This window comes from Manacus candei, unplaced genomic scaffold (assembly GCF_025592945.1).
Source record: "Manacus candei isolate 608988 ecotype Guabito, Panama unplaced genomic scaffold, ASM2559294v1 h1tg000106l, whole genome shotgun sequence".
Classification (NCBI taxonomy): domain Eukaryota; kingdom Metazoa; phylum Chordata; class Aves; order Passeriformes; family Pipridae; genus Manacus; species Manacus candei.
This window is the reverse complement of record NW_026138154.1, coordinates 615,452-629,522: the sequence shown is the minus strand read 5'-3', so window position 1 is coordinate 629,522 and position 14,071 is coordinate 615,452. Positions and strand designations below refer to the sequence as shown.

Genomic DNA, 14,071 nt, shown 5'->3' with positions numbered 1-14,071 from the left:
CCACTCCTGGCTCCCACTGCAGCCACGAGTGTGTGTGGCAAGAGGGGGGACAGCGAAGATGAATGTCTGCGTGGCAATAAAAGGCCTGGACATGAAGGAATTGTCCTTTATTTGGGAAGTTCACAGTCAGTTTGGGGTGGGAGGACAGTGCTACAAACCCCCTGCGAGCAGAGCTGAGGCCAGCAGCAGGGCAGGGAGGGAACCCCAAAAGCTTGGACCCACAGGAGACAGCCCGGACAGGGGGTCTCCAACGCTCCCCTCCTGCCATCCCTCCCGCCGCAGGTTTCTTTGGCTTCCTTTGGACATTGCACTCTCTGGGGATGTGCTGGGGAGGAGAGCGGGAGCCTCTGGGAGGCTGAGTCCCCCAGGACACAGGGAATGTCGCTGCATCTGCCCCTGGGCACATCCACATGGCTTCCCTTCCCTTCCCTTCCCTTCCCTTCCCTTCCCACAGCTGGGCCCAGCTTCCTTCCACGTGCCTCCCCCAGCTGAGGGGGGACAGGACCCCCGGGATGGGGATGGCCACGACCGTACCGCTGTGTGGGAGCTCCCACTCCCCCGACACGCTCGGGGCCGGGGGCTGAGCCCCTGATTGCCGGGAGGGTGCCTGGGGGTCTCCGCTCTGCCCGCGGCTCCATCCCCGCAGCTGCACCCGCCTGCGCCGGGAGGGATACGGGGAATGTTGGGAGGGAGACCCGGCACCTCCGGTAGAGAAAGCATCCGTGTTCCTGCAGCTGCCAGTCCGCGGGAAGGGGTGGGGGAGCCCCTCGGCAGAGAGAGAGAGAGAGAGGCAGGGGCCCGGCGCTGGTCCCGTGCCCAGGGGCCGCCCCGGTGCCGCCCTCAGTTCCTCGCCGCGATGACCACGGACAAGGCCACGCCGCCCAGAGCGATGGCCGTCGCGCCGAAGAGCCACTTCCAGGGGATGGACTGCGGAGGAGGGAGCCAGGGAGGTGAGGGGATGTGCCACCCTTGCCTATCCCTGGCTCCTGGCATCCCGACGGGGGCGTCCCAAAAAGGCAAGCCTGCGCCGGCACGTGGCCGGAGCGTCCGCGGGGACAGCGTGTGCCGCCGGCTGCCCAGCTGACAGCTCAGGCTCCCGAGCGCAGCAGCTGGGAGCAAAGTCCGGACCCTCCAGCTGGCACCACCGGGATCCGGCGGACGGAGCCAGCACAGCCTGTTATCAGTGTTTTCCTGGCACGGCTCCCGGAGCGCGGCCCCCCGTTCCCAGCGGGATCACTGCCCGGGAGCAGCGCTGTGTCACCCCCCCACCCCAGGGCCTGGGGGACAATGACACATCCCCTGCGGATCCCAATCCCCCCGGGATCCCAGCACCAGCCCTTACCCAGGGCAGCTTGTCTTTGCACTTCCTGGGGGTGCGGAGGCGCTGGATTCCCGAGCATCTTCCTGTACATCTCGGTCCTCCACGTTCCTCTGGTCCGCGTGTTTCTTCACCAGCTTGAGAGCTCAGCGTGGATGGTCTGGGGAGGAGAGTGAGGTGTTACCAGCCCTGCACCATCCCTGCCTGTGGTGTCACCAAACAGCAGCTCCCACCACCCTGGGACGTGCAGGGACTTCGTGGAAGAGCTCAGAAGCAGCCGAGGGGGTGATGGCCTCATCCTGCCCCACTGCCAGAGCCAAGGGACACCCAGGCTGGCATGGGCCACCCTGTGGGTCTGAGTGCCCCTCTGTCCTTTTTGGCCACTCTGTTCCCTGGCAGCAGAGGAGCAGAGCCAGGGCTGATGCCAGACATCGGGAAATGGACTTTTATCTTTAATCGAGACAGGAAGTGTCTGCCTTGAGGACAGACGTGCCCAAGCTCTCCCACTTGTGTCTGGGAGCAGGCTGGGAAAGTGGGCTTAAACTCAGCCTGGTCTGAAGTGGGATTGCAGCAAGAGCCAGAGCCAGTCTGTACCTGCCCAGCTGGGGCAGGAGAAGGCTCCGAGCCCTGTGTGGGGCTCCCAGAAAAGCCACAGGAAGTGCCAGGGAGCCGAGCACGGCAGGGTGGCAGGAAGGATGGGTGGCAGGAAGGACGTCGAGGTGGCACGGCCGTGCTGTGCCCTCTGCTGGGGGTTCCCCAGGCCGTGCCACGCTGGGAAATGCTGCCTCCACACGAGAATTTGGACGTCTGGAGGACGAGAAGCTCCTGCTCGGAGCTCCCCAGGGCTGGCACATCACAGCAGGACAACATCAGCATCCCACCCTGCTCCCAGAGCGTGCATTTTCCTAGGGGTGGGGAGAAGGGATGCCTGTGACGCCCGGAAGGTGTGACAGCCTCAGAGAACCTGTTTCCTCACGGGAGGCAGGTGGAGCCCAGCATTTCTGGAGCGTTTTCAGCACCGGTAGCCGTGGCCTGAGAGTCACCAGGGCTGCGACTGGAGAGGCCCCACCACTTCCCCGAGCCCCGGCAGCAGCCAGAGAGCCCAGTAATTTGCTGTACTTGTGGTTTCACCGGCAACGTCACTGCCGGGCATTTGGATTTTCCAGCCCTCTCCAATTAAAAGCTCCATTGGAACAGGCCTGGTGAGCAGCTGCCTGCCCAGTGACGTGCTGGAGACGTACAGGGAACGGCTCCCGGTGCTGCTCCCTTTCCACCCTGGCCTTGCTGGGAAGTGAAGGGTTTGGGATCCTGCTCGCCCTTCTGTGAGTGCTCTCAGATCACACTCGTGGGTGCTGCTTGTGCCCCATCCAACCCCTCACCTTCAGGCACCGGATCACACACAATCCCGACGATCTGGTGAAATTCCCAGAAAAAGGATGGACACAACAACAGACCCAAGCCCACCTGGAGAGCCAAGTCCCCCCCCCGGCTCGACCCAAGCAGGCAGCACCTTCTTGTCTCTCCCCGGGCTCGCTCCTGCTGGGAGCCACTTCCTGCACTGTTTTTTTTGATTCCTCCAAGGCTCCCAGTCCTGCAGCTGATCATTAACCGACAGGAAATTCCTGACCCAGAGCTCGCCCTGCCCGGCGCTGGACTGAGGTCTGGCTGCTCCCACCACCCAGTGAATCACCCCCGGGCTGCTGAGCGAGTTTGTGGGGACTCAGCTCTGCCCCACTTCCCGCAGCAGTGGCGTGAGCTGCCAGAGCCACCCGGGAAAGCTGGAGTGGCCAGGGCCATCCACAGCTGATAGCTGGAGCAGGGATGGGTTGGTAGGGCATCCTGCCAGTGCCAGGAGCAAAGGTCAATGAGGGAATCTTGCAACATGGACATAAAGGACCTGCCAGCCCAGCACGATGTTGCACCTCATGGGGCGTCATCCCCCAGACTCTGAGGCTATTCCAGCCTTCCTTCATGGAGCTGGGAATGGCTGTGGGGGGCTTCAGCCTTCCACGAGGGACACTGAGGCTTGTAGGGACACAGACAAGAGAGGAGCCACCCCACAGACCCCCAGCTCAGTGGGATTATGGGCAGCACACACCTGCAGCCTACCTTGTTTGAAGGCTCCAGCTTCAACGCTGCCTTCAAGATGGAATGGCCTCCTGTATTCACCCTGCTGAGCCAGGACCTGGAGGGCGAGACAGGGGTTGAGCAGGATGGCTGAGGTTTGTCCCTCTGTCCTCTGGCTGAGATCTGTCCCTTCATCCTCTGCCTGAGTTTGTTCCTCTGTCCCCTGGCTGAGATCTGTCCCTCTGTCCCCTGGTTGAAACCTGTCACCTCTCTCCCCTGAGATCTGTCCCTCTGTCCCCTGTCATGCACGGACAAGGGACTCCAGCCTCAACCTTTCCCTTTCGGAAGAGAGCCTTGATGTTCTCTGGCTGGTGCTCCAGCACGAGGTTACAGGACTTGAGAGCCGCCTTGTAATGGTCCAGTTTCAGCTGCGAGGCCGCCAGGTTGTTGAGACATTTCACCTTCACGTCCAGCAGCTCGGCCTCCTCATCTGGGCTGAAATCCACTGCCAAGACCCCGGAGCCAGGTTAGGGCAGGACAGGAGCCTGGGAGGACCCTCACTGGGGGGGAAACAGGTACCTTTGGAGTTGGAGCCGATGATCCTGAGGGCGATGTCGTAGGAGTTGATGGCCAGCACGTAATCTGCCTGCTGGTAGAAGTAGTTGCCCCGCTCCCGTTTGCGGTTGGCCAGCTGGACCTTCTCCTTCCCGCTGAGCAGCTCCAGGTCCGGAGCGTCCCGAGCCGCCAGCAGCTCCACCTCCAGCGTGAGGGACGCGTTGGGTGGGATGTCAGGGCTCCTGCACGGAGACAGGCACAGAGCCACGGGACCACTGTCGCCTCTGTCAGCCCCACCAGACGCTGGGCCACGCAGATTTAGCGCCGTGGCTCAGAAATCAGAGCCAGGGAAGCTTCCCAGGGGCAGGGAACGATGAAGATCTTTCTTCATGGCAAGTGAGCCGGGTGTCCCTGCCTGTGGAAGCTGAGGTTTGCCAGCTGGGCTGTCACCAGGAGAGCAGGGGCAGCCCCCAAAGCCCTGTTTGGGACCACTCTGCTCCACCCCGTGCCCTCCCTGCTCACCTGCCCTGAGCGCCGTAGCAGTACTTGGCGTCCGACACGATCAAAGCCGTCTCCCCCATTTCCAGGAGCTGCACACACAGGTCCAGAGCCTGCAGGGAACAACATGGAATCATGGAATGGTTTGGGTTGGAAGGGACCTTAAAGCCCATCCACTTCCACCCCCTTAAAGCCCATCCACCTTCCACTGGACCAGGTTGCTCCAAGCCCCACTAACTTGGCCAACATCAGGGAGAAGAGCACAAAGCAAGGGCAGAGGGGCCACTTTGGCCAGCAAAACAGGACAGCACTGACCCCCTGAGGTGAGGTCCTGCCCCACAGGGTGCAAACACAGCAGTGATAAAGCCCAGACGAGCTCCCTCCCAGCCCTGACCTGCAGGACATCGCAGTCCCCCAGCGTGAAGGTGAGGGCAGGGTCCTCCTCCACCACGGTGCCATCCTCCCAGCGTGGCCTTCAGGCGGATTGTTCACGTCCTGGCCCTTTCGGGGACGGGTGTCCACCCCCTGGCCCGGCACCAGCGTCTTCTTCTTGAGCAAGCCGCTCCCTGGGCACGGAGAGGGACACGGTGGGGAGGGAAAAGCCCGAACCCCCCCAGCCCTGGCTCCTGGCCGGCCTTCACGGCACCGGGAGCACCGGGGAAACCCCGAGGCCTCAGAACCAAGCGCCTTCCCACCCGCGGGGCTCTCACCCAAAACATCGAGCCACTCCTGGGGGTCCCCGGGCGCGTCCCCCCCGCCCCGCTCGGGGGGCTGCGCATCCTCCCGCGGCGGGGGCCGGCGGCCGGGCCACGTCCTCCAGCGGGGGCAGCTCGCTCAGGTCATCCTCATCCTCCTCCTCCTCCTCCTCTTCCAGCACCTCGAAATCTCCGCCGTGTCAGCGGAGACGCCTCAGCCGCCGGGGCCGGCTCGGTGCGGTGCCCACCCGGTCCGGGCAGCCGCTCCCCGGTTCCTCCCCGCTGGACGCCATCGCGGCGGAGCAAGCTGGAGCGGGGAGAGGGGACGGGGGTCGGTGGGGCCTTGCTCTTACCGGGGGGACACGGGGAGCGCCGGGACCCACTGGGAGCGGGGGCTGCGCCAAGGGGGGCAGAGGGGTGCGCGGCGCGCCGGGGAAGGGATCAGGCACCGGGGGGTGGGAGGGATGGGCCTGGTGGGTTTGGTGGGCCCGGCGGATCGGGGGGTCGCGGCCCCGGTCCCCGTCCCGGTCCCGGGACTCCCGCGCCCCCCGCCCGCCCCCACGTGACCGCGGCGCGCGCCCCCCGCCCGCTCTCACCTGGCCCGCGAACCCGCGTCCGCCGGGCCCCGCCCCTCCTCTCCCATTGGTCCGGCACCGCCCAGCGCGTGACGCCATTGGCGGGGAGCACGCCCGTCAGCGCGGCCCGGCGCCGCCTTAAAGGGGCCGCTACACCCCGGCGGCGCGGGAGAAGGGGGGGAGTCTCCGCCGGTCCCATCAGTCCCGCCACCGGTACCGGCGCGGCCCCGTGATGCCGCGGCGGGCCCCGAGCCCCCCTTCCCCCCCCTCCGCCGCTGTCCGGCACTTCCGTCCTTCGCGGTGACGCCGCGAGGTCGCGCCCCCACGTGACGCCGCGGCCGCCGCACCCGGAAGCGGCGCGGAGCGGAGCGGCCGCCGGTGCCGCCCCCGGTTGCCGCTGCCCCGTCATGTGAGAGCGGCGGGACGGGCCCCCCAGGTGCGCGGGGTGGGCTCCGGGAGGGGCTCAGCCCCGCGTGTCCCCGGGGGAGCCGCGGGAGCGGCGGCGCTACCGGGCGCGGGGGGGCGGCGGGCGGGCGGGGACCCCCCGGTACCCCCCGGTATCCCCCGGTACCGGCGTGCGGGGCCGCCCCGGGAGTGGGCAGGGCGGTAACTCCGGTGCTGGTTGCATAGAGGGGCGGAGGGGACCCCGGTATCGCGGATGTGGAGGGGATGGGGGGTGTGTCTCCGTTACCGGGGGGTCGCGGGGGTCTCCCGCCCCCCCCCCCCCGGCTGAGCCGCCCCCCGCGATCCCGCAGGCCACGATGGAGCCCACGGCCTCGCAGGTGTTCTGCGGGCGGGTGCTGGGCATGGTGAACGCCGAGGACGTGAATGCCATCATCCTGGCCCAGAAAAACATGTGAGTGCCCGGCGGGGGGGGAGAAACCAGCCCGGGGGGGCCCCGGCACCGGGAGCCTCCCCCGGGAGAGGGTTGGGGGTCTTTGCCGAGCTCCGTGTGCTTCCCCTCCCCACCCCCCCTACAGGTTGGATCGGTTCGAGAAGACCAACGAGATGCTGCTCAACTTCAACAACCTGTCGAGTGTGAGGATGCAGCAGATGAACGAGCGGTTCCTGCACCACACCAGGACCCTGGTGGAGATGAAGAAGGACCTGGACAGCATCTTCCGAAGGATCCGGTGGGGAACGGGGCGGGAAGGGGCAGGGACACGGCACGGCGGGGCTGGGGGGGGTGTGGGGGTGTTAAAGCAGGGCACCAGTCAGAGTTTGGGGGGATACTGGGAGTGGAATTTGTTGGAGAGGGGAAAACACGTGGAGAGGAGCTGCGAAGGCTGGAGCTTTGGGATTCTGTGATTCTGGTCTGGCCAGGATGGTCACAAAACCACTCAGAAACGCCCTGTGTGGAGGGAGAGGAGGATGGGGGTGATCAGGGAGGGTGGGGAGGGAGCCCTGAGGAACCCCCTGGGATCGTCCATAAATGCTGGAGAGTGGAGGGAGCTGGTGGGGCAGCTCAGCTCCGGATCTCTCAGCTCCCCACGGACTCAGCTCAATCTCTCCTCCCCAGGACACTCAAAGGGAAGCTGGCGAAGCAGTACCCCGAGGCTTTCAGCAGTGAGTGATTCCTGATGTGTGGATTCATAGAATCATGGCATGGTTTGGGTTGGGAGGGACCTTAAAGCCCTTTCAGTGCCACCTTCCACTATCCCAGGTTGTTCCAACCTGGCCTTGGACACTTCCAGGGATCCAGGGGCAGCCACAGCATCTTTGGGCAACCTATGCCAGGGCTTCCCCACCCTCACAGGGTGGAATTCTTTCCCAATATCCCATCTAACCCTGCTCTCTGGCAGTGGGAAGCCATTCTCCCTTGTCCTGGCACTCTGTGCTCAGTTTTCCTCCCTATTCCAAAGAACACACGAGGTGTCTCTTGGGAATGAGGAGAAGCCAATGAGCCATCCAGGCATGTGCTGGCCCGTGGCTGCCGCTCTAAAAGTCTGGAAAACTCCTTGGTTCTGTTAAATGCAGTTGCAAGAAGTTACTAATTTAGGTGCTGGTGTGTTTTTGATTGATTCCTACCGCATGCAGAATTAGGGAGTTGCTCTCCTGAGGTCTCTCTCACCACTGGTGTCCCAGAACTAACGCCTGCCTCTTCCCTTCCAGACATCCACGAATCTCCCATCCTGGAAGACGACGACGATTTCGACCCCGTCCCCAAAAGCACCACGACCACCATCGCTACCTCTGAGCAGAGCACGGAGTCCTGTGACACCAGCCCTGATGTCATCTCTCCCACCACGAGCCAGGATTTTGAGGATTTATCCCAAGGCCAGTACGACGTGCCGGCCGTGAACGGACAGAGTCTCACAGACGAGGACACGGCCAACGGCCTGGACTAGGAGTCATGTCCTGCCCCCAGAGAACTTTCTATCCTGTATATTTATATTTGTGTGTTGCTTTTTTTTTTTTTTTTCTTTTTTTTTTTTTGGGAAGAGGGAAGCGAAGGCTGGGAGAGAAGCCGAGGGAGGAAGAAGGTGCTGCCCTTCCTCCTCTAAACTGCCACTGAGGTGTAAACCCACCACTCGCTTCAGGGGGAATCAGTAAATCCTGGGTTGGAAACGCCTCTTGTCCTTCCTGGTTTCTGCGCTCAGGAGAGTGGCCAAACCCCGCCAGCCACGTAGATTTTGGTGCAGGAAAAGCCGTTTTGGGGCACAGCTGGTTGGTTTTTTTTCTTAAGGAACGCGGTCCCACCATCGCTCCACCTCTCCCGGGGGTCTGTCCGTGCTGCTGCTGGACTCGTGCTGTGTTTCACACCTGTGGGAAGAGCCAGAGTGGGGTTTCCCTTTGGCTCTCACAGCTCAGCCCCTCACATGGTGCTACTGGGCACCACACGGGCAGACTCACATCTGTTCCCTCCCAGGAAGATGTTGTCCAGGTCCTTCTTCATTTCCACCAGTGTCTTGGTGTGGTGGAGCTTGGGTCTAGGATCTTCATGGCCTGTGAGGGGCTGAGGGGAGAATGGGGGGCTGGAGCCCTGGGGTTTGGGGCTGCTCCTGGGGCTGTAGGGTCAGTGTGGAGCTGATCCTGGGGCTGTAGGGTCAGCGTGGGGCTGATCCTGTGGTCATGGGGCCGGTTTGGGGCCAGGCTGAGGTCCGTGGGGTCAGTGTGGCCCTGGTCCATGTGCCGTGGGGCTGGTTTGGGGCCAGTCCTGTGGCTGTGGGGTCGGTTTGGGGCAGGCCTTGGGATGGGCCCCGTGGCCACGGGGTCAGTGTGGGGCCAGCCTGGGGTCCATAGGACCAGTCCCTGGGCCTTGTGGTCGGTGTCAGCTCAGTCCCGGGCTGGTTTGGGGCCGGTCCGAGGCTGTGGTCGTGGGGTCGGTATGAGGCCGGTCCAGGGTCCGTGGGGCTGGTCCCGGGGCCACGTGGGACCGGCGGTACCGGGACAGGCAGTCCCGGTGTCACCCCGGCAGTGACGGGGCGGTCCCGGTGGCGGTCCCGGTGTCACCCCGGCAGTGACGGGGCGGTCCCGGTGGCGGTCCCGGTGTCACCCCGGCAGTGACGGGGCGGTCCCGGTGGCTGGGGGCGGTCCCGGTGTCACCCCGGCAGTGACGGGGCGGTCTCGGTGTCACCGCTGTCACCGCCGGAAGTGACGCCCCGGCGGCTTCCGGTCCCGCCTCCCCTTTCGCTTTGCAGCGAGGCCGCGGGTGCGCGCGGGGCGGCGGGGCCTGGTGTGGGGAACGGGATCCCGGGATGGGCCCCGGGTCCCGGGAGGGGGGAGCGAGATCCCGGGATGGGTCCCGGGAGGGGGGAGCGAGATCCCGGGATGGGCCCCGGGCCCCGGGAGGGGGGAGCGGGATCCCGGGGTGGGGCCCGGGAGGGGCGGGCTGGATCCCGGGATGGGCCTCAGATCCTGGGGTGGGCCCCGGATCCCGGGAGGGGCGGGCTGGATGTCGGGGAAGGGACCGGATCCCGGGATTTAGGGGTATTAGAGCCCGAGGAGGGGACTGGATCCGGAGGGAGGGGAGCCAGGCCCCAGATGAGGGGGACTGGATCCCGGGATGGGGTTGGATCCCGGGTGTGGCTGGATCCCGGGGTGGGGGACTAGGGGCTCAGGAATGGGGGTTCAGGGACTGGGAATGGGGGTTTGAGGGGTCGGTCCTTGCTGGGAGTGGACACGGGGACACCGGGACCCCCGGCCCACCCAGAGCGTGACGCAGCCGCTGCTCCTGCAGACAGAAACGGTGCCAAGATGCAGATCTTCGTGAAAACCCTGACGGGCAAAACCATCACCCTCGAGGTGGAGCCCAATGACACCATCGAGAACGTGAAAGCCAAAATCCAGGACAAGGAAGGTACCGACAGGGCCAGGGAGCAGCGGGGCAGCCCCTGGGGGTTCCCCCAGTGCCCCCACCACGGTGATTCTCCCCCACAGGGATCCCCCCCGACCAGCAGCGTCTGATCTTCGCGGGGAAGCAGCTGGAGGACGGCCGCACCCTCGCCGACTACAACATCCAGAAAGGTGCTCCCTGGACCCTTGGGGGGTTTTTGGAGGGGGGGGGGGGGGATGTTTTTGGGGTGCCAGGTGCTCCCTGACCCCGCTGTGACACCGATTTCTCCTTCCAGAGTCCACCCTTCACCTGGTGCTGCGCCTGCGGGGCGGGATCATCGAGCCCTCCCTGCGCCAGCTCGCCCAGAAGTACAACTGCGACAAGATGATCTGCCGCAAGTACGGCCCCATGTGTCCCTCTCCCCTTCCCACAGCCCCCCCATGCTCCCTGTCCCCCTCCCCAGGGACACGGGGCTGTCCTGACCCGTGTCCCCCCCCCAGGTGCTACGCCCGCCTGCATCCCCGCGCCGTCAACTGCCGCAAGAAGAAGTGTGGGCACACCAACAACCTGCGCCCCAAGAAGAAGGTCAAGTAGAGCCACAGGCCCTGCCTGTGCTGGCCAATAAAGTGTTGCAGTGCTCAGCCCCGTTTTCTGGTGTTTTTTCAACCCAAAGATGTGTGGGTTTGAATAAAGGAGAGGGAGGGGAGCAGGGAGGGATGGAGAGGCAGCGGTGCCGGGTGGTGCCTGTAGTCATGGACTGGACCAGCACTGGGACACCCCAGTCACTAGTGCAAGGTCCAGACTGGCACCGGGACCCCAAAAAAACACGCTGCCCGCCCACTGGGCTCCCCCACCATGTGCACGCAACACAGATGGGCACTGGGACCCACCCCTGTCCCCGTGTCCAGCACAGTCCCAGGCCCTCCCCACTCCACCGGCCACACACTAGGAGCCCGCGGGCCACGGACCGGCACCGGGACCCCCCCCCGCCGTCCACGGACTTGGGCCTTGCCTACACACCCTTGCCCACCCACCGGGAACCCTGGCCGTGTGCACAGCGCACAGACGAACACCGGGACCCCCCCGTCCACCGGCTGCACCGGGACCCCATAGAACCCCCTTCCCACCCACCGGGAACCCCCCGCACCCAACACAGACGGGCAGCGGGACCCCCGCCGGTGGCGTGCGCACGGACGGGACAGGGCAGCGGGCACCGGGGAGGGGGCAGCGGGCACCGGGGAGGGCCCGGGGAGGGCCCGGGCGCTGCCGGCCGGTGCCTGCAGGTGGCACCGGAGCCGCGCTCCGCCCCGCGGCCCCCGGGCCTGCGCCGTTCAGCCGCCACCGGGCCATGGTGAGCGGCACCGGGAGCGGGCGGGGAGCGGCCCCGGGGCACGGCGAGGGGGCGAGGGGGGCTCTGGGGACCGAGCAGTGAACGTGTGGTCTGGGGGGGTCGCGGGATGGGGCCGGGCTGTGGGTGGGGGGGGGTCCCGCTGCCCCTCTGCGTTGTTTAGGAACGGGCGGGGCTCTCCCGGTGCGCGGGGAGCGGGATGGGGGGTCCCGGTGTCTCTCCGCTTTGTGGGCACATTGGTGGGGGTCCTGATGCGTGAGCACCGGGATGGGGGGTCCCGGAGCCGGTCCGGGGTGGTCCCGGTGCGTGATGCAGCGATGGGGGGGTCTCGGTGCCTGACTGGGCATAGATAGAAGGGGGGCTCCTGGTGCACAGGTAGCAAGGTCGGGGGGGGTCGCTGGACCGAGCCCGTCCATGCACGAGTGGAATGGGGGTCCCAGTGCCCGGTTGTATTCTGGGCACGTGTCTGGGGGGTCCCGGTGCGTGGGCAGGATGGGGGGGGTCCCGATGCCCGTTTGTGTTGTGTGCTCAAGGCTGGGGATTCCCGGTGTGTGAGCAATGGGATGGGGCATTCCTGGTGCTGGTGCTGTGCTGAGCTCAAGAACCGCGGCCGGAATCCACCCGGGTCCCCCCAGGACGGGCACTGGGCAGTGGGGAGGGGGGGCTTACCCCAGCACAGGGGGGAGACCCCCGGGCAGTGCCAGCTCTGCCCAGAGCCCCTTACCGGGTCGCCGGTGCCATGATGTCCCCGTCACCGTCCCCTCGTGTCCCGCAGACGGGCGAGGCCGTGCAGGCTCTGCTGCGGCGGCTGCAGGTGCTCCAGGGCGAGAGGGTCGAAACCTACCGGCTCTTCGAGGAGTGAGTACCGGCACCACCGCGGGGGGGGGGGGGGGCACACGGGGCACCTCCCAGGGCAGGGGATCCCCGGCAAGGCACTGAATCCCCAGCAAAACGAACTAAATCCCCCATCCTGATTATTTTGCATCCCTCCGGGCCCCGGCGGTCGGGGCGGCTGATGAGCTCCAGCTGGCAGCAGGACGCTGTGCTGGACACCTGAATCCTGTTTTAGCATCCAGCAGGAGATGATGGGCTTCACGAGCGAAAAGGATAAAAAAAAAAAAACCCAATGCTCCCTCCAAAAAAAAAAAGCAGTTTCCAACCTTTTCCCGTGCGAGGAGTGAGGCCGCCTGGTCATGGGGGAGCTGCCAAATTCAGGCAGGAGGAGAAGGAAGGAAGGCAGGAGAACCCTCCTGGTGCTGCCCGTGGCGGGTGGCAAAAGGAGCTTTGTCAGAACGAGGATCTCGGGTTGTTGCCATCCCGGTGCGGTGACAGTGGCTTTCCACCCCCCCTCACCTGTCCGCAGGGGCCACCGGGCGTACCTGAGCAGTGCCCCCCACTATGACTTCCCGCGGTACCGGCAGCTGGTGCACGAGGTCACCGTGGCCTTCAGCGGCATCTCCCGGGAGGTGCTGGGCATCGCCGGGCGCCTGCGGGACGAGCTGGGCCGCCCTGACCTGGCCCAGCACCTGGCCCGGCTCCAGGAACGGGAGCAGGAGAAGCTGCAGCTGGTGGGTGCCGGGCTGGGGGGGGGGTCCCTGGGGCTTGTTTGGTGGGTGTCTCTGGGCTCCCATGGTGTCCCTCCCACAGACGGCACAGCTCCAGCTGGCCCGGCAGCAGGCACAGGACCAGCCCGAGGTGGACGTCCATCAGCAGGAGGTGCAGGAGCTCAAGCACAAGTAGGTGGTGGCCCCACTGCTGTCCCTGTTCATTTTGGGGTGGCAGCAGCCCTTCCCCCCAGCCCAGGAGCCCTGCTGCCATCCCTCTTGTCCCCCCGCTTCGGGGTGGCAACGTCCCCCCAGCCCACGGAATCACGCGATGTCCCGAGTTGGAAGGGACCCATTGGAAGGGACCCGCACGGATCGTGGAGTCCAGCCTGGGAGCCCCTTCCCTGCGTTTCCCCTCCCTCCCTGTGGCCCAGGGGGGCCCAGATGGTGCCTTCGGGGTCTGGCGGTGCTGCGTGGCCGCGTCCCCTCGGCCTCCCCGGGCTGAGTGTTTCATAAACAGCGCGGGGAAGGCGAGGGCGGCCCACATAATACGCTCCATATGGGCTTTATTTATAGTTTCCATCCGCTCTCGTAGGCTAATTAAAACCATTGAGGCAATCAGCGAAATTCTCCAGGACCTCAAGTACGATTCGGAAGAAGTTGAGTGATGGGTGTCCCCGTGGGAACGGCTGGAGGGGCCGGCTGGTGGAACGGGGGCCCCGTTCGCCCCCCACCCGCTCCCGGTGCAGCCGCCCAGGCACCTTGGCAAGGTGGGCATCGTCCTCTCGACCCCTTTTCTTGAGCACGGGCTGGAAGGGGTAGAGAAACCCCCCTCCTAGGAGAAGTGGGGTGCCCCTAAATCCTGAGTATCCCTCAGCAGAGGGGTCTGGCACGGGGCTGGTTCCCCTCCACGGGGCTGTGCCAAAGGAAAACCACGACCTGCAGTGCCAATGGGCTGTCTTGCTTTGGCTCCCATCGAGGTGGGCACTGCCTGTGCTGCCCACTGGAAGCCCAGGGGCAGCAGCCCCCCCCAAACCACATCCTGGGGATCAACTGTGCCCCCAACCCCACGGCGGTTTTGGTTCTCCACAAGCGCCTTTTTTTACGGTCATCCAAAATAAACCTGTCCCCGTGGAGCTGGGCTGAGTGGTGTGATCTGAAGGGGTCATATGGCCCCCCTCTGCCACAGTGCCAC

The 14,071-nt window shown here is 65.4% G+C and overlaps 4 protein-coding genes across 5 annotated transcripts; 3 read left to right on the top strand and 1 right to left on the bottom strand.

The window, feature by feature from the left end:
* Positions 1-92: 92 nt before the first annotated feature.
* On the bottom strand, positions 93-5,703 carry FKBP8 (FKBP prolyl isomerase 8). The gene is given in 15 exon segments (XM_051769372.1): positions 93-927; positions 1,343-1,382; positions 1,384-1,418; positions 1,420-1,460; positions 1,463-1,478; positions 3,428-3,467; positions 3,469-3,503; positions 3,718-3,890; positions 3,965-4,182; positions 4,463-4,551; positions 4,833-4,901; positions 4,903-4,926; positions 4,928-5,004; positions 5,149-5,224; positions 5,226-5,703. Coding segments are annotated over 15 exon segments (1,221 nt in total). The 5' UTR covers positions 5,427-5,703; the 3' UTR covers positions 93-840.
* A 329-nt stretch (positions 5,704-6,032) lies between these two features.
* Positions 6,033-8,100, top strand: KXD1 (KxDL motif containing 1). Its single transcript, XM_051769375.1, has 5 exons — positions 6,033-6,142; positions 6,461-6,564; positions 6,689-6,841; positions 7,228-7,274; positions 7,821-8,100. The coding sequence occupies exons 2-5, from the start codon at positions 6,470-6,472 to the stop codon at positions 8,054-8,056; spliced, it is 531 nt and encodes a 176-aa protein (XP_051625335.1). The 5' UTR covers positions 6,033-6,142; positions 6,461-6,469; the 3' UTR covers positions 8,057-8,100.
* Positions 8,101-9,272: 1,172 nt separating this feature from the next.
* Positions 9,273-10,625, top strand: UBA52 (ubiquitin A-52 residue ribosomal protein fusion product 1). 2 transcript variants are annotated; one of them, XM_051769377.1, is made up of 5 exons: positions 9,273-9,360; positions 9,889-10,008; positions 10,089-10,175; positions 10,280-10,382; positions 10,485-10,625. In XM_051769377.1, exons 2-5 carry the CDS (start codon positions 9,906-9,908, stop codon positions 10,576-10,578), a joined length of 387 nt encoding a protein of 128 aa, XP_051625337.1. In that variant the 5' UTR covers positions 9,273-9,360; positions 9,889-9,905; the 3' UTR covers positions 10,579-10,625. The 2 variants fall into 2 exon arrangements, with proteins under 2 accessions (XP_051625337.1, XP_051625338.1); XM_051769378.1 differs by having other exon boundaries at positions 9,360-9,384.
* A 658-nt stretch (positions 10,626-11,283) lies between these two features.
* REX1BD (required for excision 1-B domain containing) lies at positions 11,284-14,012 on the top strand. Its single transcript, XM_051769376.1, has 5 exons — positions 11,284-11,335; positions 12,108-12,190; positions 12,696-12,900; positions 12,980-13,068; positions 13,472-14,012. Exons 1-5 carry the CDS (start codon positions 11,333-11,335, stop codon positions 13,542-13,544), a joined length of 453 nt encoding a protein of 150 aa, XP_051625336.1. The 5' UTR covers positions 11,284-11,332; the 3' UTR covers positions 13,545-14,012.
* The last annotated feature ends 59 nt before the right edge of the window (positions 14,013-14,071 follow it).

Excerpts from the sequence above, each read along its gene's own strand:
- KXD1 (XM_051769375.1), top strand. The coding sequence starts at position 6,470 with ATGGAGCCCACGGCCTCGCAGGTGTTCTGCGGGCGGGTGCTGGGCATG. Across the intron at positions 6,565-6,688 it reads ATCCTGGCCCAGAAAAACAT|GTTGGATCGGTTCGAGAAGA; the intron begins GTGAGTGCCCGG and ends CCCCCCCTACAG. Across the intron at positions 7,275-7,820 it reads GTACCCCGAGGCTTTCAGCA|ACATCCACGAATCTCCCATC; the intron begins GTGAGTGATTCC and ends CTTCCCTTCCAG.
- UBA52 (XM_051769377.1), top strand. The coding sequence starts at position 9,906 with ATGCAGATCTTCGTGAAAACCCTGACGGGCAAAACCATCACCCTCGAG. Across the intron at positions 10,009-10,088 it reads CAAAATCCAGGACAAGGAAG|GGATCCCCCCCGACCAGCAG; the intron begins GTACCGACAGGG and ends TCTCCCCCACAG. Across the intron at positions 10,176-10,279 it reads CGACTACAACATCCAGAAAG|AGTCCACCCTTCACCTGGTG; the intron begins GTGCTCCCTGGA and ends TTCTCCTTCCAG.
- REX1BD (XM_051769376.1), top strand. Across the intron at positions 12,901-12,979 it reads AGCAGGAGAAGCTGCAGCTG|ACGGCACAGCTCCAGCTGGC; the intron begins GTGGGTGCCGGG and ends TCCCTCCCACAG. Across the intron at positions 13,069-13,471 it reads GTGCAGGAGCTCAAGCACAA|GCTAATTAAAACCATTGAGG; the intron begins GTAGGTGGTGGC and ends CCGCTCTCGTAG.